The sequence below is a fragment of the Henckelia pumila genome, chromosome 1 (genome assembly GCF_033568475.1).
Source record: "Henckelia pumila isolate YLH828 chromosome 1, ASM3356847v2, whole genome shotgun sequence".
Lineage (NCBI taxonomy): Eukaryota > Viridiplantae > Streptophyta > Magnoliopsida > Lamiales > Gesneriaceae > Henckelia > Henckelia pumila.
Window position 1 is genome coordinate 79,597,464 of NC_133120.1, and position 25,720 is coordinate 79,623,183.

General features: G+C 30.8%; 2 protein-coding genes across 2 annotated transcripts; both read right to left on the reverse strand.

Annotated features, from left to right (window-relative positions):
- Positions 1-3,108: 3,108 nt before the first annotated feature.
- Positions 3,109-3,478, reverse strand: LOC140875594 (protein SMALL AUXIN UP-REGULATED RNA 51-like). Its single transcript, XM_073279319.1, has one exon. It carries the CDS (start codon positions 3,457-3,459, stop codon positions 3,121-3,123), a length of 339 nt encoding a protein of 112 aa, XP_073135420.1. The 5' UTR covers positions 3,460-3,478; the 3' UTR covers positions 3,109-3,120.
- A 20,384-nt stretch (positions 3,479-23,862) lies between these two features.
- LOC140874690 (auxin-responsive protein SAUR50-like) lies at positions 23,863-24,510 on the reverse strand. The gene has a single exon (XM_073278047.1). The coding sequence runs from the start codon at positions 24,398-24,400 to the stop codon at positions 24,077-24,079; it is 324 nt and encodes a 107-aa protein (XP_073134148.1). The 5' UTR covers positions 24,401-24,510; the 3' UTR covers positions 23,863-24,076.
- Between the last annotated feature and the right edge of the window lie 1,210 nt (positions 24,511-25,720).

The following is a 25,720-nucleotide window of genomic DNA, read 5'->3' on the forward strand; positions in this document are numbered from 1 at the left end:
AATATTTTATACTACTAGTAAAAATCACGTGCGATGCACGTGGAAACATCTTTTATTGTCAATAAACATTGTTAAATAAATTAGTTGAGATAGGAAGATATTAACACACAGTTAATAAATGATTTTCATGGTAATAATATATTTGAAAAAAAAACCTATTACATGTCTTAGTGATGTAATCAATATAATTTTCGACATTGCAACTAATAAAAATATTTGTAATATTTTCGAAAAATATAACGCTTGCAATTTTAATGTTTGTATTATTTACGGTCATGATTAATTTACATCCACATTAACAATTTAGAATAAGACATTATCAATGATTCATGTAAGCTTATAAATATAAGTATTACGTTTATTGTATTTTTACATTAACACAATATTGATATTGAAATTTATGTAATTATTATAGCTCGATCGAGTTTTCTATTTTTTTATTAATCATGAGAAATTATGACATTATTCGTACCATGAATTCGTCTTATTTTTTTATCTCATGTATTCATGATTTATTCTTTATTTGTTAATAAGTGAGATATGTTAATCAAATTATATTAAATATGATTTTGTAATTTTTTTATGTTATATGTTGATCACTATTGATTTATGAAAAAAAATTGGTATAAATAATGCATTCTAAACCTTAATTTAAATTATTGCGTCAAATATTTTTTATTTTATATTTGGGATTTTTTTTATTTTTAACGATTTTTCATATCGTGTTTTTTATTCCCCATGAAAGAATCATTATTATCATCATATTTAATAATAATTCTTGTAATACTATCTTCATCAATCATTTGCATTTTTCTATCGTTATTATTTAATCAGACTGTCTCTTTTTATGCTAAAAATATTTACTTGCAAAGAATAATAATAATTTCATCATTCTCATCTGCATTCTGGTATGTTATCGTCTTCCATTACTTGTATGTCACTATCGTTAACGATCAATGTATTTGTTGAACATCCTCTTTTCTTTTTTTATTTAGTTCAATAGGTCCTTAAGCAAATTAAAATACATAAGATTTTTTGTTGAAAAAATAAGTCATTCCATGTACGTACAAACAAATAAAAACTAAAGTATTTTGGTGTTTCAATCTTTTAGGAAACTGGATAAGTATTTAATTTAATTAATTTTTTTGTGAAAAAAATATGTTCACTTTATCTATAAGAAAATAAAAACTAAAATATTTTGATATTTCAATATTTTTGAAAACTGAAACTTTATCTAATATGCACACATTGTCAATTTTGACCTTATTATAATAATTTATTTTACAAAAGTATCCTAATAGAATTTATCAAGTGTCTACTAACCAAAGACAAAGTTGAAAATACACAATGAAAAACTTTGACTTTGGTTCACACTTTTATAATTGGTATGATATAGATTAATTAATTAGTTCAATAGATTAATATAGTAGAGTTTTTGTTCAGAATTTTTATAGTAAAAAATTACGATTTTCAATTTATTTAAATATCAGATATAAAAAAAAATAAATTCTTACTATATTCAAAGGTACTTCTTTTTTCTTTAAAAGGTGATGACAAACTACGAGAAGGCAAACAGGCTGTAGTGTCAGCAACTCTCCAAGATGCCTCGGCCCTGCATAATTAATCAATCCACGTCTTTTTATCTAATTTGCGATTCCTTATCTCAGAAAATATGCATGTATATATACAGAGTACATTAAAACACGGAATTATTAATATATTTTACGCGTATATATATAGAGAGCACATTAAGGTAGTGTTTGGGAGAGCTTCTAAGAAGCAATTCTCAGCTTTTCATTAACAAAATTTTGAATTTTTGTGAAATTTTGTTAACGAGAAGCTGAGAAGTGCTTCCTAGAATCTCCCCCAAACACTACCTAAAACACGGAATTTATTTTGCGCGTTTATCATGTTTCGTCGAAATAATCCTTCTTATCCTAAAGATGTGAACCACATTCCATGTAAAAATCACTGTGCATATGGATATATATATCGTTAATAATATCGGTATTTTGAAATATATATATGTATGGAATTGAATGAGTTCTTAATTACATCTAAATAATTTGTGGATAATATTGAGAATGAGATTTTAAAAAAAAGTTATATAATATACGAATGAATCTCGTTAAACTTGTTAGTTAATCATAATCAATATATATATATATATATATATATAAATATATTAAACTAAATGATTTACTGTTTTATATTTTGTTATTAAAGAGTCCAAGGGGTATGTATTTTGATCAGCACACTCGAGAATCAAAATTTTATTACTCTCCCACCTTTTTTTTAACGATGAAATCTGTTACCGTCACCCATATATAAGTACATATTGGATAAACTTTAGGACGCCAACTTTATCTATAGTTTGTGTATAAATTAAAAATACATATAGTTGGGATTATGTGAAAATTTTTGACCATGTAATAATTAATACTTCTCCAATTAGCTTCTAATATTGTACTTTTTTTTTTCCCTTTTGCCGTAAATTTTTGCAGCGTTCTCAATTGATGTTTACTCCTTTGGAGGATGTTTAAATGAGCTTTTAAGCTTTTTAAAACAACTTATACTCCCTCTGAGAATTTCTAATCTCTAATAGTATTTGTTTATAAATTATTTTTTAAAAAAAAACTTATAATAAGATGACAAATAATATTGTTTTTCATTTTATATATGGATTATAAAGTTGAATCAACGTACCTACTTATTTTTAAAATTATTTTATTTAAATATATTCAAACATCTTAATATATAGGTAATTTTAAAAATAGTACTTTACGACGGTTTATAAACTCCTAGAATAAATTATACATGTATATATGCTTAATACGTTAAGGTACTAAATTAAATTATACATTAATTACAGTACTGTACGTACATAAATTATGTTATGTCTAATGTATTTTCTATCATCACTCATATTTACATATCCACATCCTTTGATTATCTTATCCTCCTACGTACTAAAAAGTAGTCTTTTGTAACATGGTCATTGAGAACGAAAGAAATTTAATACATTGATATTACTCAAAGTAATTACAAAAATCGTAATTAGAATGATCACACACATCTACGTACGGGTCAAACAACAATTTTAAAAAAAAAAATTCATGATCAGCCAAATTTCTTCAATAATATATATCTAGAGCTAAGAATTGAAAGTATGGACTCGAAAACTTGTTCTTGGCATGGAACGGTGAGCCCCATACAGTGATCGAAGCCAAATTCTTCTTCCGCACTTTGCAACAGCATTTGGAATTCAGGGCTTCTCAAGAATGAAATCGGGACGATGTATCTCCTTCTGTTATCCCCCACGTACACCGCGAAATGCCCTTTCGGCACATCCGATGGCAGAAGTTCTTCGTTTTCGTGTCTCGTTTTCTTCGATATCTTGGAGCATTTCTGCAGAATCTGTTTGATGAGTACTGCTTTGTTTGCTTTTCTGATTGCCATTCTCTATGAAAATCTAAATGTATATATGAGCAAGTGTAGTTCAGGTTACTTAATTTCAAGTGTTGAGTAGAGAATGAATATGGTGTGCTATATATATAGAAAGGGGGATAATGGAGACTGTACATTAATTGATATGTTAGAAATCATTTAGTTTAAGAACATGCATGATTTGAAAATTTTAAAAAAAATGTGATAAGGTTAGATGTGGGGAAGAACAAATTATAACATGTGATTTTGGGCACTGTTTGCTGTCGGATTTCGTCGACACAAATGGCGGAGCCAGAAATTTTAGTCTATTCAAGCTAAAATTTTAAGCTCTCGTATCCATTAATATTTTGAATTGAGCTACCCGGACTAACACCAAATTAAACCAAAATTATTCAAAATTTTTATATACAAAATTCAAAAAAAATTGGGGCCACCCGGCTAAAGCCCGGGTGCCCTTGAACGTGGCTCCGCTCACACAATAATATATACGACCTCTATTTTTTGATACTTTTTTCGATTTTATTTTTAGTCATTTAGATCCTTAATATAAATTCATGGAAAAACAATATATTCATAGAATCAAGAGATTGTGTTGTTTGTCACTAACCCCTTCACCAAATCTTAGTGGATTGAGTGCTTTGATAATGGATTTGATCAGAAATTAAACTTTCAAATATATATATATATATATATCATTTCTTTTTGTCTCATCTGTCATTTTCTTATTTTAGAATATATAGTGACAGTAAAAATATATATTTTATCCGTAAATATGGAAATATATATATATATATATATATATATATATATATATATATATATATATATTGGAAAGAAAGATATTATACATTGTTTTATTTAAACTACTATCCGATGCACATGCATACATGTGTTTATAAAATTATCATGTTAAAAAATAATTTATGATAAAATGTGTATTTTTTTAAAAAAAAATTAAAAATCAATTATGTGACGTAGGTAATATATGTGAGAGTTAATTTTTGAATTTTGAAATTAAAATAATTTTTCTAACATGGTCTTACTTTATTAATAGTAATCGATATGCAAATGGGCACGCACACTCACCATTAAGTTGTTTTTTAATTTTACGTAGGTTTCATCTTCAATTAATCAAATTTAAACAATGATCATTTTGCATCTATTTATATTTTTAATTGAAATATTCTCCAAAATATTAAAGGGACAATTTTGTCAATTGAGAAAAAGAGTTATTTGACCTAATTAATCTTCTTAATATTGCTACTTTAGGTGTCTTCCACTGAATGTTTCACAGTTGTTATTTTTTGCTTGAAATGGTTATATTTTTTAGATGAGAATCCGAAATTGGAAGCTGGAAGAGGATATTCAGCATCATTTGGATAGTTTTAAAATAACTAAAAAGTATCGATTATTATGGTATATGGTTATCACGATGTGGAGTAATTGGCCACAAGAAAAAGAATTGTGTCAACGAAATATGGTATCTATATATGATCCCAAAAAAAATGGTATCTATATTTACATTTGCAGGAAGATAGAAAAAGGTTGTTATATGTGTGAATAATTATAATTGATTTTAATTTTATTAATTTACTAAAATTTTGTTTTAATATTTTGTTATTGAGGATATTTTAATATTTTGTTTTTGTTTTTGTTTTTTTTTTGAAATCAGAAAAGCTCATAATATTATTAATTAACGTCGTCCATTACAAGCTTAACCAACTAATACGGAAATTTTCAATTCACCCAAATGAAAGTTGAGGGGAAAGAAAATTGTGAAACCATTACTCAGGTTGTATTATTATTTTATACGTTTTATTGAATATGTTTGTCGTTATTTCTCCTAATGAACATATTCTAAAATAAGTTTTAATAATATGTGTAAGAGTAATAATCAGAAAACAAATAAAAATGGTGATCATTTCTTGCTTCTAGCTTGTTGAATGATTATATTTTGAAACATATTATTTTAGATAGTTTGTATTGGCTTCCGAAAAAAAAAAAACAGATACTAGTTTGTATTGATTAACATTTGTTGTTTTAGAATGATAACGAAATATCTACAGTAAAGTGGGGGTTATTAATTATTTGTTCTGCATTAATATTGTTCTCGTATCCTATTCGAATTAATTAACTAATTATAATTTCAAATTTTTAAAAATAATTATATTTTATTGTTTGAAAATAAATTCAAAATTAATAATAATAATCCTCTCTCTCAATTGTTTCATATTCTCTTGTAAAAAGTGAAACAATTTCAAACAGGTTGCAGGTGAGAATTATCCGGTTGGAAACGTCTACAATGCCAAAACTCTATTTTCCTCAATTGGCAAAATTAATGCCCCTTTGATTTTAATATTTGGGGAGATATTTTAATTCAAAACATGACATGATGCATGCAAAATGATGTTTTTAATTTGTTTTGAGTGTGGAGTAGTTTGCCAACAAAACAATAACTAGGTCTCTTTTAAGATGACCGTTTCACGAATTTATATCCGTGATATTGATCGATCTCAACCTATTTAGAATAAAATTTAATAATATTTTTCGTTTAAAAAAATAATATTTTTTCAATTGACCCGTGAAACTTCATAGGAAGTTTTGTGATCAACAATTCAATGGTGGAATATAGAAAGGCATATGCCAATCATTTAATTAAACTCTAAAAAAAATCATTTAATTAAATTAACATAAAAATACATTCATTCATCTTTCTCTAGATCACCAAAAAAAATATCTAAAATTTTACTACTTCCAATGGATTTTATACTGAAAAAAAAAAAATGAAATTTCAGCTAAAAATTGAAAGTAAGGACACAAAAACGTGTTCTTGGCAAGGAACAATGAGCCCCATTTGCTGATGGAAGCCAAGTTCTTCTTCTGCACTTGGCAGCAGCATCTGGAATTCTGAGCTGCTCAAGAATGAAATTGGAACAATTTATATATCTGCTTCTGCGTACACCACAAACTACTAATGTAATTTTTAAAGAGTTTTTAGGAAGTACTTCTCAGTTTTTTGTTGAAAAAATTTAAAAATTTTGTTAAAATAAAGCTTAGAAGTGCTTCTTATAAGCTCTCTCAAACAAAATACCCTTTTGACACATCCAGTGGCTGCCGTTCTTCGTTTTCGTATCCGGGCTTCTTCCATATCTTTGAGCATTTCTGGAGAATCTGTTTGGTGACTGCTTTGTTTGGTTTTCTGATTGTGTTTCTTAATGAAAACCAAATAATTTAAGATTATAGATCACTATCTCTGTCTTTTACATACACCACGTTTTCTTTTTTATTTGTTTATATTTCATAGGCCTTATATCATATTTAACAATATTTTTCTATCATTTTACTAACATTAAAAGTCTTGATAAACTTATAATCATTTTTTGAATTTATTAAGAGTAAAATAAAAAAATTTCTGCAGAAAAACTTATCATTTAATTCATTTGTAAAATTTATTGTGGTGCATGAATTATTGATAAATTGACAAATTGGTTCATTAACTATTGTAAATGAATTAATTGATTGGCGATCAACTAAAACAAATTTATCCTTTACCTAAATTATTTTTCCTACTTTTATTATAATCAATTAGGAACAAAAATTTAGTTTCAAGATTATATTACGATAACTAATTATCAACAAATTACATATATACAATTTTTTTAATATATTGATGAAATATAATAAAATAAATATATGTCATCAAAGTCCAATAATATTGTTTTTGACTAACACCAACTTACTATAAAAAATAATAATAATAATAACACCATCTTAGATTTTTTATATATAGCTTTCAACTGTTGAGAAATCGGTAAATTGTTTGGAATTAAAGTCGTGGATCATGAAAATACAAATATCTCACAAAATATCTCACTAATTATCTCGATTTACGTGATTTTGATGACCTAAATTTTCTGCATTTGATTTAAGAATTTCTAATAAGTTCTTGGTTTTTTTTTTACTTGTGCTTGAATTTAATATAACAAAAAAAATATTATTTTAAATATATATATATATAGAAAAATAGCATTTAGTGAGAGAATACATTATACTTGAGTATATAATTTATTAATGAGTAAAATATATATAAATATTTTGAAAAACGATAAAAATAATTATTTATTATAATTTGTAAATAAATATGAATTTATTTTTATATTTTAATAAAAAAAATAAATTTGAAAACTAAAATGTGCATTTAGTTGAATTTACTAAAAATAATTGGACTTAAAAACATTTTTTAATGGGTAAAAGTGATGATTTTTTTTGTTTGTTTGCATCATTTATCAATTAAGTCATTTACAATAAGTCCATTATCAATTTATTAATAGTTTGTGTACCAAATTAAAATGATTTTTACTCATTTTAAAATTTCAAAAATACTTATGGAATTTACGGTGTTGAGGGGTCGAATATAATACAATTCAAAAAGAAAAAAAAAACTTGATATTTACCCGATAAATTATTTGGTTAATTATGATGCTATTTATGTTGTTAGTTCAATCAAATAGATGGATTATACTACATATGAAAACATTATAGTAAATCACAACATACTTTCAGTAACAGTAAATTAGTACTACAAAAGTAACATAACAATTAATTAATCTAAATCCTAACTATTTCATAGTAATTACAAAAAATTATCGATGCATTCGAATATTCAAATCGATGAAACCGTCGGAAATATGCTTCAAAAATGTTTTTTTTTTCTTCTCAAAAAAAATAAATTCTTTTAAAAAAATTATGTGTGTGTGTGTGTGTCTGTGAAGATGTAAGGACAAACTACAAGAAGGCAGACAGGCTGTAGTGTCAGCGACTCCCCAGTCATCGGCCGGCCCCTGCCTAATTAATCAATCCACATCTTTTTATCTATTTTGCCCTTTCCTAATTTTAGAAAAAAATGTGACATATATATGGAAAAAATATATAGGATATGTTGTGAAAAAAGTAAAAATTTATGGTAAAAAGTAAAAACTCTAAAACTCAAAATATATCAAACTCTACACTTTATAATATTTTTCTCTCAACTTAATTGTATTTTTCATCACAAATGAAGACCTATTTATAGATCCATATTTGAGATTAGTCCAAAAATTAAAACATCATCATCTACATCATCACACACTAATTTTCCATATTTTACAACTCAATATTCAACATTCAACATTCAACTTTAAATAATAATAATAATAATAACATATTTTCAGCACTTTCCCTTGTGATGATGATCGTGATATGATGATTGTCTTCATTACGTGTTTTATAATGCCTCATTAAAAACCTTACTAGGAAAAACCCAGTGGGATAAAAATCATAGCAAGAAAAAAAAAAGTGCAGTCACGTAAACTCCTCTTCATGTTAACATGAGTGATTCTTCACATATTCCGTAGATTGTGCATCCCAATATTATATATATGTTTTCTGAATATTGACGTAGGAAGTGCCTTTGTGGAGAGATCTGATGAGTTCTCACTTGATTGAATGTAACAGATATCAATATCTTTATTCTTCTCAAGCTCTTGAGTGTAGGCAAAGAATTTTGGGGGGGATATGTTTGGTTCTGTCACTTTTGATGTATCCTTCTTTCATTTGAGCAATACATGCAGCATTATCTTCATACAGCGTCACAGGCTTCTTGTCTACTGATAATCCATAAGAAATTTGGATATGTTGTGTCATTGATTTTAGCCAAACACATTCACGGCTTGCTTCATGAAGCAAATTGAACTCTTCATTCTTAATTTTTAATTTCTAGGGTGAGATTTTGAAGATTCAAAAAGTTTATGATGACTTTTTAGCTGAATTTCCTCTCTGCTATGGTTACTGGAAGAAGTATGCTGATCACGAGGCACGCCTAAGCTCAATGGACAAAGTTGCGTAGGTTTATGAACGAGTTGTTCAAAGCGTAACCTACTCTGTTGACATGTGGTTGCACTATTGTGTATTTACAATTGGCACGTATGGAAATCCTGATGCTATCAGAAGGTAATTTCCAGGAATTCGTTTATTCACGTGTAGCCTGTGTAGTTATCCATCACTCCTTGATGTTTTGTTGTTGAAATGACAATTTGTTGCTTCTAACATGGTTTCAGCCGTACGCAACAGCCATTATTTAAGTGTATGGTTTAAAGGTTTGTTGGGAATACACTTCGGATAAACAACTACTTGTGTTAACCCTTGAATCGGTGGTTACTTTTCAGTGCTATCCAATTTTTTTCTTTTACTTGTGACATGATCTCATCACCCCTTTGGTTATACTTCTCATTAGAGCTCTGCCGTAGTAATTTGTTCTCCGTGAATTTTTGCTGTTTTTGTCCATGACACATGAGGTGCATCAATATACAATTGCTTCCAGGAAGATGGTACCCATTAAGGCTAAGATGACCTTCATGACTACTCCCTTGAGTCTTTTCAAGTTGTGTAAGATTCTTTTGAGGAAGGTAAATTCAGTGTCATTTGTCCTTAATTCAGAATTGTCACGTGCTCTTTGAGTGAATTTTCACATCTGCAACACCATTCCTCTTAGATGCTTATGCAGCCAATCATGGATTAACCTGCATCTTTATGGAATAACACAACTTATTTCTTTATGTTGGTGTTTCAGGTTATTTGAAAGAGCTTTAGAATATGTTGGAAGCAATTATTTATGCTTTCCTCTTTGGGACAAATTCATTGAGTATGAAATTTCACAAGAAGATTGGCCTAGAGTTGCGACATTATACACACGGGTGTTGGAAATTCCAAATCAGCAGCTGGTAATATTTTAAACTTCCACCAGTTCCTTCGTTTCAATTTTTGCCTCTTCCTCACCCTGTATAGGAAAAGAAGGCCTCAGGAATCCCAATGGCATTCCATTCAATTTTGAACAACTGCTTGTTGTGTTTTATCTGAAAACAGATTGTTTCTTTTTCAAATAGTTTTACTGGTAATAAACACATTTATTTGAATGAGTGATTTGAGTTATTACAATCACGCTAATGCTTTCTTCATAGCACTGCTGATTTTAGCTTGTGATGTTACAGTTTTAAAGAGTTGGTTGCCAATAGGCCTCTATCAGAATTGAGAACAGCTGAGGAAGCTACTGCCACATCTTTTACAAATTCAGAAACTGGTGGTGAGGAAAACGAGGGAGAGATCCTAAGATTTACACAATTTAGGAAATGAACTTACTTGACCTTTACACCGTGATGATTTTAACATCATAGAAATAGAAGATGAGAAAATGGGTCAAATGATTGAAGATAAGAAAACTTGCATTACAGAAATAGCAGGATTAAGAAACAAGAAATAATGATATGGGATTTAAGAAGTCACACTGTTTCTAAATGACTTGATCAGGAAGTACTTGCTTAAAAACAGGATTCAAGAATGCTCTCTGTAAGATATTTATATGTCCAAGTCTGGTAAAAGACAAAAAAATTCATAGCCAATATATTGATTTTCTTCAGATGGAATAAATTATAAGTTTTTCTTTTATGGGGATGTCCAGAAGAGTTAACACTTTGCAAATGCAGGCTGGAGATCAAACTATCGGCTGAAGGTACTCAGGAGGTCCTTGGACTTTTAGAAGCACAAGTTTTTGGTACAGATGAAGTTGGGGGCAGCTAGAGTTAGGTGGTCGAGTAAGATCTGTTGGATCAACCAATGCTAATGAGCTGAGTAGCCGGTCCCACTGGTAAAATTTTAGTACAGTTTTATCTACATTCCTTTTTTTTTGGTTGATTCATCTGATTCAGATTTAAGGAATTCCTATATTCATTTAACAGTATTTATTATGCAGTTTGTTACGTGTGATTGTCGTGGGAGAGAATTTAGTAAATGGGGAAAGAATGAAAAGTCATTTGTGGCTGGTTGACCTGACAGGTAGTGAGCGTGTAGGTAAGATTGAAATTGAAGGTGAAAGGCTGAAGGAATCCCAGTTTATAAATAAATCCTTATCTGCACTGGGGGGATGTTGTCCCTGCCCTTGCCACCAAATCATCTCATATTCCGTATAGGTATCCTCTCTATTTTCCTCTGATTGCGTTGTGTCATTTGATTTCGTGGATATGCACATGATCTCCAAGGAATTAGAAAAATTGGATTGAATGCTCGTCTCTTTTTTAAGGAATGCTCAAGTTTAAATCATTTGAAACTATCAGGTGACATCGTGGAGGTCAGTTTCTCTAATCCTGTTACACTCATTATCTTACATGGTCAGTACATCATATGATTAATACCCAAGAATAAATGAAAACCAATTGATATGGTTCCTACTTCTTGCATTCAAAGCTCTTTGGCATCCGGATGCGACCAAAAAAACAATGTTAATAAGTTGGATTCATTGCACGAGAAATTTGAGATTGTAAATCTAGTGGATGTTTAAATATAGAGATTGAAATGTTTCTTGTGTCTGAAACATTGATAAGATTTTCTAAGTTGATGAAAACCAAGTTGGCTTACTATTGATGAGATTATTATAATTTCATAACATACGCCTGCAGGCACCCCGCACACACACTGATATGTATGATTGTCCGAAGTCTTGTAATTAGTATCTTTTCAATTATTTTCAGAGCAAGGGATTTGAGGTGTATATTATGTCAGTTACTTTAGTATTTGTGAAGTCTTCTTTTGTTAATTGTATAAGTAACGTGGCAGCTAGCTTTAGTTTTCTTGTTCAATGAAATATGAAATTTAATGAAACCTTATTCTCATTAACTATAATATTTGTTTATCTGTGATAGGCAATCGTCCAATCAAAACATGGGCCTCCACTTCCTAAATTTAATATGGTGAAACAACTAGAAATTTCTTCAAAATGCAGCAACGAAGCTTTTCTGGAGTTTCTTCATTCAACGCCTTCTCTTGAACATATTAGGTTAGATATGGTAAGCTTGTCAACACCTTCTTGCTATTCACCTTGTCTTTGTTGTTCCATTTTTCTAAAGTGCAAGCAAAAGTAAAATTTTAAGTGTAAAAGACTGAAACCTTATTCTCAGTTTTGTCTTTTTTGTTTCCTGATAGAACTCTTGTTTAAGTTTATTATGTTTCCTATGCAGTGGTCGTGGAATGATTATGACTATGATTTAGTGGAGATGATACCTTCATGTATCGTGTCTCACCTTAACAAAGTTGATTTTCAAGGGTTGAAGGGAGAGCGGTTGCATGTTCATATAGCAGACTTTTTCTTGAAAAACGCTGTAGGCTTGAAGAAAATGTATGGGCTCTCGAGGAGGAAATGAGAAGAAAGGCGAGCTGAAAAGAATTTTTGGGTTAGGCTAAAGGGGGCATTCGAGAATGGTGATTTTGAGGTAGGTTCTTGGAATAAAAATGTGGCAGATATGTCAGATTTTGAACGTTTTTATGGCCCTTGAAAGAAAATTCATTCAGTTTGATTTCAAACTTTATATAGCCACTCTAATTTCTGAATTTCATTGTTAGTTACTTCCGCTTTTCCTTTGTTATAAACAAGTAAATATAAGGTTTTTTACAATTTTCTGTTTTTGTTAATGATACATGAGTTGTTATTTGAGACTTGTTGTTTATTGTTTTCCGAATTGCTTGCAGTTATTGCTTGGTATGGGTATTTAGATGATTTGCACAAGTCTCGGACTTGGAACTTGGGTAATTTCCTAATGGGTTTTTGGATTTGATACTTGGATATTTGTTCATGAAGATACATCATTTTTCTTTGTTTGGCTTTAGGTGGAAAATACCGTCTTTCTATTCAGTATATTATTCCAATAGTAGCCGCATTTTATTTTTTTTTGTTCTATAACATAGGTGGAAAGTACTTTTCATTTAATGTTTTGGATATCTCTTAATCTTTGCTTGACAGTTGTCTTCTACTTGTATCAAGTTGGAAAGGAGAACATTGAAAAAGAAACGAGTTAACAGGAAAAGAGATTGTTGAAGGATGTTCCAAGTTTATCGAAATTAATGTATATATTTATTTTTTAGTGTTCATTGAATCAGAATTCTATTATTTTTAATTTCGAATAATTTATAATGTTTAAAAAATTATATCTTAATTTAATTTTTGATTTTTTTAATTTCGAGTGATTATAATATTTAATTAGTGTTTTTAAATTTTAATTTTTTTTTTGTTTTACATCTTAAAAAAGACAACGGTCTTTGCTCAAATAAAACCGTTGTAAAAAACTTGGTTATTAAAAAACATGCTCAAAGATAACGGTTTAAAACTGTTGTCGTAAGTCTTAAAAGACAACGAATTTAAACTGTTGCAAAACCGTTGTTGTAAGTTCCAAAAGACAACAGATTTAAACTGTTGCAGAATCGTTGTCGTATGTCTTCAAAGACAACGGATATAAACCGTTGTCGTAGGGTATACTTTCGACAACACTAAAAAATACAACGGTTTTTGAACCCATACGACAACGGATTATGAAACATCCTAGACTTATAAATTTCTAAAATGCGGAAAATTTAAAAAAATTTTCTTTTTCTTTTAATTTTAAAATAAATACTAAGTAAAATATTTATATATATATATATACATATATGCCCATACATATATGTACAACCATAAAAGAGATTTAAAATTTAATAAATAATTATGCAACATAAAAATAATTACTAAAACGTCTGAATCATGCAATACTTAAAATAATTCAAAACAATTTAATCAACAGTGCATACACTAAAAAGTTGCGTGAAAATAATACTTAAATCTCAACTTTGGAATAAAATCTTCAAATAAAATAGTGTTTAAAATATTCATGCATAGAACACTAGCACGATGCAGACTACGGTCACGGGGCCACTGCAGCTCCGCTCATACGTCCTCACCACCGGTAGGGGTAACCTGCTCCTCTACGTACTCACCTGCACCATATCAGTATAGTGAGCCTAGAGGCCCAACATGCATACTAACAAGGGTTTAAAATAATTTAATACACTTTCATACATAATACTTAACCTATAAATGCATGAGCATGCTTCAAAAATAATAACGTAAATGTTGCTTAAAGAAATCACTGAATTATACATAACATACATAATATCATACATACTTGAGTTGTTGAGCACTTATTTTCTTAACATCGAATGGTCCTATCCGTAAGTGTGACCCATACTTATAGTGCGACTGATCAGTCTAAGAAACCATCGTACGAGGCTGGTGGCGAACCACCCATACATAAATGGCAAAAACTGCCCATACATAAATGGCAGAAACTGCCCATACATAAATGGCCACACTACTTCAATTTTCACCTAAAATATTTTATTTGCTCAACCATAGAACTTCAATCATAGCATAAAAATTGATTTCATGAATGCATGTACTTTAAATAAATTGTGTGTCCTTCATTTATATTTAATTTATTTTCTAATATCATATAAATATTAAACTAACTTTTCATGCATAAAATAATTAAATATAAACTCTAAACACATAAATTTTCTCATGGTTTGATTCAACTGCTGGCCCTAGACATACAAGCCCATTAACTTAAGACTTGGCCCATTAGTGCACTTAAGCCCATTAACAACTTTTCTAGACCCAATAAATCAACCAAAGCCCAAAAATAATTAAATTAACCCAAAATAATATAATGGAGCCCAAATAAATTAAATGGTACTAATTAAATTTTTAGGAATTTAATTAGCCCATTTAACTCCTAATTAACTAAAAGACTTAAAAATAAAAATACACGAGCCCAATTAAAATAACCCGGACCCGGACCCAACTAACTTAGCCCATATTATTTTAGACCCGACCCGGACCACATGACCCGACCCGGATCCACCAACAGCCCAAAAACCCGAAACCCTAAGCCTCCCTCTTCCCCCTTGCCACGGCCGCACGAGCAGCAGGCCTTCACGGCCTGCTGCAGCCCAGCTCCGACCACCGTGGCCGGAGCCCCGCCGGCAGGACCTTCCCAGGGTCCTGCCGGTTCGAACCATGCCCTGGCCCGAACCCCATGCTGCGCCTGCACCTAGCCCGAACCCCACTTCCACGAACCCTAGCTGCGCGATCTGCTGCACCAGTCACGGTGCAGCTCGTCTCCTCCCTTTCCTAGCCCTTTCCAGCCTTAACCCCCGACTCCTACCTGGCCTAGGGACCCTACATCACCTTGACCAGCAATCAAACGAGCCATGGTTAGCAAAAAACGTGAACATGAACATCACAAAGCCAAAACCGAGTGCATAAGAGAAAGATTTTGAAAAACTTGCTGTCAAAATGATATATCTCGATGCTACACACCCACACACATACATACACTGATATAGGATTGAAAAGAGAAGAAAATCATGCCTTTCACCGTAGACGAAGAGAAAAACCGAAAGCGAGACGATTCCGGGACGACGGGGCGACGACGAGGAACTTTGGACCTTCAAGACGTGGCTATGGTGTTCCTCCTTGGCTGATGATCAACGAAGAAGATGAAGAAGGAGGGTGGGAACTGATGGAGGCGGCTAAGTGATCGGTTTGGAGGGTTTGGGTAGAATAGGTTTAGGTTTTTAAAATTTTGTTTAGTAGATAATGGTTTAATAATTACTAATAATCAATATAAAGATAATATATCAACTAACTTTATTTTTAAAAATCCTAATAATAATAATAATCTGATACAAAAATGTAAATCCCGAAATATTAAAATAGGGAATTTTTAAAAGTGATTAAAAGTCATTATCTTGGCTAATTTTGGATAAAATGGACTCCTAAAATTATATAAAATTAAATACTTAAAATTTTGAGATAATAAAACTCAAAATAATATTTTAGGGCTCTAAAAAGGCTCATGAAATAAATTGGATAGAAAGTTGTCATCTCGTCCGTCCCCGGTCCCGTCTACGCGATCAAATAATTAAAATATTGAAAATCATAAAAATTACTAATTATGGGTTAAATGCTTAAAAATAAATTAAATCATGCACAAGTAATTCACATAATTATTTAACCCATAAATCAAAAATTTAAATAATTAAATATCCCAATTATGCATGCGAATTTACGTATTTAAAAATACCGGGTGTTACAGATTATATCCGTTGTCGTTTGCCTTTTTTCTTGTAGTGTTTTCTTTTCCGAGGATTTTTATCTTTGGAACCGACTGGCCTTCCACGCTTCAAGTATTTTATGACATCATGAGTGTCTTCAATTTGTTTCCTTGAAATTTCAATTCGAGCAGGGGCATTTACAACATGTATATATGATTTTGTTACCCCTTTTGTGTCTGCAAATGCATCTGGAATTTGATTTGCAATTCTTTGCAAGTGCACAATTTGATATACATCTTTCTCACATTGTTTGGTCCTTGGATCCAAATGTAACAATGATGGTACATACCATGTGATTTTTTTTCGATGTGTTTCTTTTCTCCCCCTAACATTGGGAAGATTTCTTCATTAAAATGACAATCAGCAAAACGTGCTGTAAACACATCGTCTGTCTGAGGCTCAAGATATCGAATGATTGATGGACTATCATAACCGATATAAATACCGATTTTTCTTTGAGAACCCATTTTTGATCGTTGAGGTGGTGCAATAGGCACATACACCATACATCCAAAAATTTTCAGATGAGAAATATTTGGTTCTTTACCAAATGCAAGCTGCAATGGGGAGAATTTATGATATGCACTTGGTCTGATGCGAATTAATGACGCATCATGTAAAATTGCATGTCCCCATATAGAAATAGGGAGTTTTGTTCTCATAATCATTGGTCTAGCAATCAGTTGTAGACGTTTAATCAATGATTCGGCTAATCCATTCTGTGTATGAACATGAGCAACATGATGTTCAACAATAATTCCCATTGACATACAATAGTCATTGAAAGTTTGGGAAGTAAATTCTCCAGCATTATCAAGTCTTATTTTCTTTATTGTATAATCGGGAAATTGATTCCGCAATTTTATTATTTGAGCCATTAATCTTGCAAATGCCACATTCTGAGTTGACAATAAGCATACATGTGACCATCTGCTGGAGGCATCGACCAAAACCATAAAATATCGAAATGGTCCACATGGTGGATAAATTGGCCCACAAATATCACCCTGAATACGTTCAAGAAATATGGGTGATTCTATTTGGATTTTAGCTGGCGATGGTCTTATAATAAGTTTTTCAAGAAAAAATGTTTTACATTGAAACTTATTATTCTGAAAGATCTTCTGGTCTTTCAATGGATGACCATGTGTATTTTCAATAATTCTTCGCATCATTATTGAACCAGGATGTCCCAATCGATCATGCCGATTGGTTAATATTGAAGAACTATTAACCACCATATTTGATTCGATCGGTCTTATATGTGTATATTGCAATCCAGTAGGGAGCATTGATAATTTTTCAACCACATATTTCTTTCCTGATTTATATGTGGTAAGACATATATATTTCTGATTTCCATCAGTTACCGTCTCAGTATCACACCCATGAGAATATATGTCATTGAAACTCAACAAATTTCTTTTTGATCCTGGTGAATATAAAGCATCATTTATCAAAAATTTTGTACCATTAGGTAACAAAAAATATGTTTTCCACAACCTTCAATCAAGTCTACATGACCTGATATTGTATTCACCATTGTTTTTGTTGGTTTTAATTCCAAAAAATATCTTTTATCTCGGAGAATGGTGTGCATTGTACCACTATCGGGTATGCAAACTTCCATGGGTTTATCTTTGCTCATAGCATTTTCCATACTTCAAAAAATGCAATAAAAAAAATCAAGGATAATATATATATGCAAAATATAGCATGTTTCATAAGAATGAATGAAAAATATAGCATGTTACATTTCAGTCCTACCAATATATTAATCAATGTTCTCGAAATCATTTGAAAAAATCGGCAGCATTGAAATAAGTTGAACCACTTAAATGGTTACTGTTTTCAACAAAATTGGTCTCTTTTTCTTTTCCCTTTATAGATACTTTAAAGATCTTACATAAGTGCTCAGGGGTACGTGACCAATGTCTTGGAGTGTCACATTTATAACAAGCACTCTCATATTGTGACGCCCGGGGCTGAGGAGGCAGGGAGTGATCGTCGGTGCCAAGAGGTTGCACGGACAATGAGCGGCTCCTGAAAGGCTTCTAGGCGGAGGGAGACATGAATGAACCGATTCTGCCGGAATGAGAGGGATTCTGAGACTGTGTAGGTATGGGACTGCATAGTTGAGGAGAGCTTAAAAGATTTCATAAGTGCTACTCATATCAAGAAGGTGCATCTTCTTTTCGGGAGCTCATCACATAAGAACTCCAAAGTTAAGCGTGCTTGACTTGGGGCAATTATAGGATGGGTGACCCCTTGGGAAGTTTTTCAGGCACGCTGAAAAGACTCGTCTTGATACAGTGGGGCGTTACACATATCCTTTTGAGTGATTTTTATTTTCACTCATATTTTCATGCTGCCTTTTTGGGTGGTTCGTGACGTTCTTTTGAGATTAGTTATTGAAGTAACTATCTCGATTATTTTCATATCCACGGACGTAACCACGACCGCGATCATTTCTACGTCCACGTTCATGACCACATCCTCGACCTCGACCAAAATCTAGTTTATGCCTTTGATTTTGGTTTTAATTTTTTTTTATTTACGACATTTGCTTCTGGAAATGCCGTAGATACATTGGGTCTAGATTTATGATTTCTCATTAACAATTCTTTGTTCTTTTCTAGTGATATCGAGAGCAATGAATTTAAACTTTGTCAAATATGACATGGTAGTACTAGAAAAATAACAATGCATTTTATAAGTTAATTTCCATTAATATGACAATACAAAATAATGGATAAACGACGAGTACAAGTATGTTTAAAAATAGATGAAAAGTGTGCAATGGATAATCGCCGGTGAGTACAAGACTCGTGAGCATGATGATCATAATCGTTATGAAAAATAGCCTTAAAAATGTCATCATCTTCATCTTCGAAAAAACCGATGAGAAAATATTTTGAGAGAAAGAGTGAATTTTGGTGTAATTGAAAATGAGTTTGAGTGAACATATTTATAGGGCAAAAACTAGCCGTTTTGTTATCGTTTGTGACCGTTGGGGGTAAAGAAAAAAATCGAGTATGTGTTGAATAAAAATTCATGATAATCATGCGATGCATATAATGATAATCATAATTAAATAATTATGTATATCATATCACATTATTATAAGGTCTGTGTCTTAGACAGCCTTTTATATAATATTATGAGATTATACAAATATGATTAGTATATAAATATATAATAATATATATCATATCACGTTATTATAAGGTCAGTGTCCTAGACAACCTCTTATATAATAACATGAAATTATATATTGATATAGTTAGTATATATACATAATAAATATATATCATATCACGTTATTGTTTAAAAACCTTAGAGGCTTTTATACTTGTCGTATCCCTTACTGGGAGTGTGGGATGTCGTCTTAACATCCTCCCAGGATTTATAACAAGGTTTTTTAAAAAACTATTTTTTTTTATCATTTCTGATAATAGCATGATATTATATATTAAATAGGAAAAATAATTTGTTTGGTCCATTAACTTGTGTATGTTTTGGTTTTGGTTCATTAACTTTTTCGATGTGCGTTTTGATACACTAATTTTACATTTTCAGTGTTTTTTGGTCCAACTGTATACATGTCAATTTCTGATTGGTCGAAAATGATGACATGAACCAATTAAAAGCTGACACGCATACAATTGGACCAAAAAACACTGAAAATGCAAAGTTAGTGTGCCAAAATCCACATCGAAAAAGTTAATGGACCAAAATCCAAATGGGGTAAAGTTACTGGACCGAAAAACTTATTTTTCCTATTAAATATATACACAACAAATAAATAAAAAATAAAATAAATATTCTTACTTTTGTTACCTTTTTCTTGTGTTTTGGAGCTTGGAAAAATATGGAGGACTTTCGAGCGATCGTGCTGATAACGTGTTGTGAAAAAGTAAAAATTTACGGTAAAAAGTAAATACTCCAAAACTCAAAATATATCAAACTCTACACTTTATAATATTTTTCTCTCAACTCAATTGTATTTTTCATCACAAATGAATACCTATTTATAGATCCACATTTGAGATTAGTCCAAAAATTAAAACATCATCATCTACATTATCACACACTAATTTTCCATATTTTACAACTCAATATTCAACATTCAACTTTAAATAATAATAATAATAACATATTTTCAACATGATATATATTTTTTAAGCGTTTATCATATTGGGTCGAGAAACATCTCTTAATATCAAGATATTAATTATACATGTCATGTGAATCACTATTTTCTTTCATATATATCGTAAAAATTGACGTTTTTATCATGTCGCGTACGTCGAAACAATCCTGTGTGACTGTATGATATTTATCGCATATGGAGTATAATTGCAAACCACTTTTTCTAGGTGAATATGTTAATGGCACATCTGACATTAATATTGCACCTTGACATTTTATAACATGCATGCCTTGAAAAGATTCGTGTGTATATAAAATGAAACCGGAATCAGGTTTCGGAAAACGTATTCAGAATATATATTTATGAGAATTCTTAAATTAAGCAAAAAAACGTTTCAGCGAGAATAAAGAGCAGAACAAATTAATAAGATCATATGTAATACAAAAATCTTCCACATAAAATCAGGATAGTAAAATTAAAGAGGTGGAAACCTGTGGGTGATTGCTCCGACCTAGATTAATTTGAGGTGAAAAAAAATAAAAAAATAATTAAAAAAAATAGACACATAAATTTTGGCAGCTACCAACAAATTTAGGGTAGCTGAAACCTGAAAGTGACTCATCACCGAATCAAAGTGAGGGACCGTGTTCGGGAAAATGACCTTAGCTTGTCAAGGTGAACAGAATAAATATAAAAATATTTTATTATTTTTTAATATATGACAAAATTAGAAACTATTTTATGAAAATGATAGCTTAATTTTTGTAATCTGGCCTGTACGTGGTATTCGGAGAAACACGTAATCAAATATATTTTGAACAATGTTTCGATGTATATTTCGCAGATGTTTTGCGTGTGTAAGTATACATTTTTCAGCTATATATATGAGATTTTGTTTGCAATATGAAATGGGGTAGCAAATCATGTAGGGTTTTTAGAATTTTCAAGTTTAGTGATTTAATCCATTTTTCAAATATTTTTATTTTCTTATATATATTTTTTCACGTTTTCTCTAAAGAAATTATAGGACACGTTGCGTGTACCATTTGAATCTTCTCAAGTTCTCATGCTACTATTTTTCTCCACAAAAATGGTAAAATAATTCGGAATGAATTCGAACTATATATGGGCCCTAAAATCTTGCAAAATCTGTTCGCCCCATTCCTAATGTAATATTGCACGACAAAGGCAAATTAAACAATGCTCACGTTGCCCTAATTCGATTCAGTGTCAAATTTTATTTTTGATTTTTTTGGGTACGACAATTTAAAATTAGTTGTAAGATTTAAAATTTTCTGTTCTTACGCCGTACTATAGTCAAAGCACAATATTAATTCTCACAGTAACTGGATCCATGCATGATAAGATCCAGCTACGTAACAGGAGAAAAGGCCTACAAAATTAAATTCAACTTTGACTTCGTTTACGTTACGGAGTATCCTAAACTATATATGAAACTAATCAATTAAGGTTGTAGTTCGATTTCATGAAATGGATTTCAAACGTACGACTCGATATATTTTATAATAATTTGAAATATATTATGTAAGTTATATTATTTGGTTTGTGAACTGATCAGAAGCTATTCAATGATCTCTTTAGCTTTTTAAATTGTCTTCCTTACCGGTTTTTACGTACCACGTCATTTGGATAACCGAGCTAGGAGTTACGAGCAAATATTCAGCTGTTCTTGTTGAGGTTTTTATACTGCATGAAACGTACGTACTTTTACTGGAATTTGTTGTATCTAATATCATATCAAAAACAATTTATAAAATCTGTCCCAAAAAAAAAAAACAATTTACAACTAGTTAAGATCTATTTATATACTTATTAATTGGAGGAGATCGATGTGATCAAAGATCAAATTAGTTGCAAAAACAGATAGATCAAAAGGTTGAGAGATAATGCTTGAAAATTTAAATTTAATTCATATCTGAGATAATGTATAATAATTAGGGGCCAATTTTCTGGGCTTCAAATTTTTCTCTTTCTTTTTTTTTGGTCTATTTAATTTGTAAATATGTGCTATGGGCTCAACTAATTCTTATTTTGAGCCCATTCAACAATTTTTGGATTTTATATCTATAACGTATTTGTATTGGATTTGTGTAATGAGGGATCATATTTTTAGTTTATAATATAACATAATATGGTAATAAGTATTTTGTGATACGATCTCACAGACTGATCAATACGATCCATATCTAATATTTTTTTTATATAAAAAAGCATTATTTTTCATGGATCAAATAAGATATCTGTTTCATAAAATTAATGCATGACCCGGTTTAATTAGAGTTTGTGTGTAATACTAGGGAGTGATTTTCAGATAAGATTCTTGAACAAAATAACTCATCTTCGCATTGTTTTACAAGTACTTGTTCCATTTGGAAACGTTGAAACTAAGAATCTAAGATCTCTGATCTTCTTTTCTTCCTTTCATCGTGACTTCACATAAGTTCTTATATATTTAAGTCCCACAAGTAAATAAAATATATAATTTGAAAATGTGTTTCTCACGTATTATCGAATTTTTTATTTTTTATTTTGGAACCTAATTCTATTATTTATTAATACTGGCCTTGACGCGTTCTTTGTCATTACATCTCCGAACTAGAGAATCTACCTCAAACTTACAGATATTCAGTATAAATACCAAACCAAATTTCAACCAAGTTATTGCACACCATGAAACTTTAAATGAACATCTATGCACTACAAGAAACACGCCAGTTTGTAATGGAAGAGTTTTGGTCTCTATTGGATCGCAAACCAGGCATGCTAATTAACGGACCGGTTCGGACCAGAACCAGCCCGAAACCGGGACCGGCACGGAAGAACCGGACTCGGAACCGGCTTCAATGGATTAAGGAATGGATTCAGCGGTTCTCTGTTTTGGGAACCGGTTCAATCGGTTCCGATTCTGGGACAAGATTGTCTTTTTTTAAAAAAATTGAGGTTTAATTACGTGTATGGAATCGGTTTGATCCGAACCGGACCGCGGTTCGGATACCTTGTAACCGGACCGGTTCCATACCGGTTCTGTCTGGTTTCCGACCCAACCGATCCAGAACCGGAACCGTGGAACCGATAAGCATAACTATCGCAAACTGCTCTGTCTTTAATCTCCTTTTTTTTCTTGCAGTGATAAATACAAACCGGATTATTGATTAATTTTCTAAATGCAACAAAAACCATTCGTAGATCCATCCTTGTTTGACTAGCTAGCTAGATCAAGATTTAGTAACTTGACAGATTAAAAGTAGCTTCTTCATAACTCTTTCAAAATTATAAGTTATTCATTACAACAAATCCAAAATTGGTCGATCAAGCGAAGAAGAAAAATATATATCTATCTTAATTTCCTACTTCCAGACCCCAATATAATATTCACCCCAAAATTCATGTGAGTTCTTAAATATTATTCCTAGCTAGAAAAAAAAATATTTCATGTTTTATAAATTAATATCGTAACCAATTGAGCATGGAAATAATGGACTGGAAAGCCTCTTCTTGGCAAGGAATAGTGAGGCCCATGTGGTGATGGAAGCCAAACTCATCTTCTGCACTTTGCAGCAGCATCTGGAATTCATGGCTGCTCAAGAACGAAATAGGAACAACGTATCTGCTCCTGTTATCTCCTACGTACACCGCGAAATGCCCTTTCGGCACGTCCGACGGCAGCCATTCTTCGTCTCCATGCCCTTTGTACTGCTTCGATAGTTTCCACAGAATTTGCTTCATGGATGCAGGTGCCTTTTGTGACACTACTCTGTTTGAGGCCATTTTTATGACAAGACTATATTATAATATTTAAAGAAAATGGTTTGATGAAATGTATGCTGATTATGTGTTTGAAGTGTGGTTAACAAATTTCAAGTTGGCTTGGAGACAATTGGGTGTGCGATATATATAAGGTAGAGATGTTGAAAAGTTTTGAGTTAGAAGATTTGACCATTTCTGAATTCTTTAGTCGGTAGTAGTGTGTTAATAATTATCATGCTTGGAAAAGTCCACGCTTTGATTAATTATGTTAATAATTTGAGTTTTACGCGTATAAGATAATACACGTACATTACATATGATTTGAGTGTAATATATAAATATTTTTTTAATTTATTTGAGTTTAATATTCAAAAAATAAAGATCTCAAAATATTATGTGGGGAGAAATATTTTTTTAATTTATTTGAGTTTAACTCAAGATCATTTGAATTTTGGAATCTCATAAATGTCACTAGGTTAAAATATCCTTGACGTAGTTATGGATTTTAAAATTATGGGAAACTTTGGGGATGGGTGAAATTTATTTCAATTTAAAATAACGAGATGTAGAAATATGTGAAAAAAATGAAATAAAAAATGGACCGTAATGCTCGTTTAAATTTTTTTAAAAAATGAAAAGAATCTTGCACTTGGTGACTCTTTGATAGAAGAAACATATGTGAAACAAAATAATACTTGAGGTTAAACGTTGATGTCTGATCAGCGTAGCAACGAACTCTTTTTAGTTTTTATTTTTTAAAATTTTGTTAATTGGGAAATATGTTTGTCTAATAAATCTCAAATCCAAATCTCATTTTCAACTTGATTATAACTCTGATGATCAGTGTCAAAATTTATATATATTGTAGTAAAAAAAGATACTTCGAATATTTTATTTTAAAAAACCTTTGTTTTGATCATTCTTCGGTATTAAAATTGACTTCTATCCACCCTAAACTTGTTGCCAAGCATGTTTTGAATTTATTCTTCGGCCTAAACTCATTGCCAAACACTATACGTTGATAATCATGATTCATATGAGCAGCATCACAATTAGTCAAACGACTAGGCTTTCATAAATTTTAATTCTCCTTTGACTGAAGAAAATAAAATGTGTTCCAAACGATATGATACGTCCGCGTGTACAAAATCTTGATAATGAATTATTATTTAGATAAAATTTTAGACAAACATGCATTGACGCTGATCCAGGTCAAAGATTAATATATATCCATCACGAAACAAAGGTATATTGTTGTAAAATGTAGAAGATAAATGAGGGGAAAAGAGAGGCAAAATTGCTGGATTAATATCAATTTTTTATGATTTATATTACAATAGT

Excerpts from the sequence above, each read along its gene's own strand:
- LOC140875594 (XM_073279319.1), bottom strand. The coding sequence starts at position 3,459 with ATGGCAATCAGAAAAGCAAACAAAGCAGTACTCATCAAACAGATTCTG.
- LOC140874690 (XM_073278047.1), bottom strand. The coding sequence starts at position 24,400 with ATGGCCTCAAACAGAGTAGTGTCACAAAAGGCACCTGCATCCATGAAG.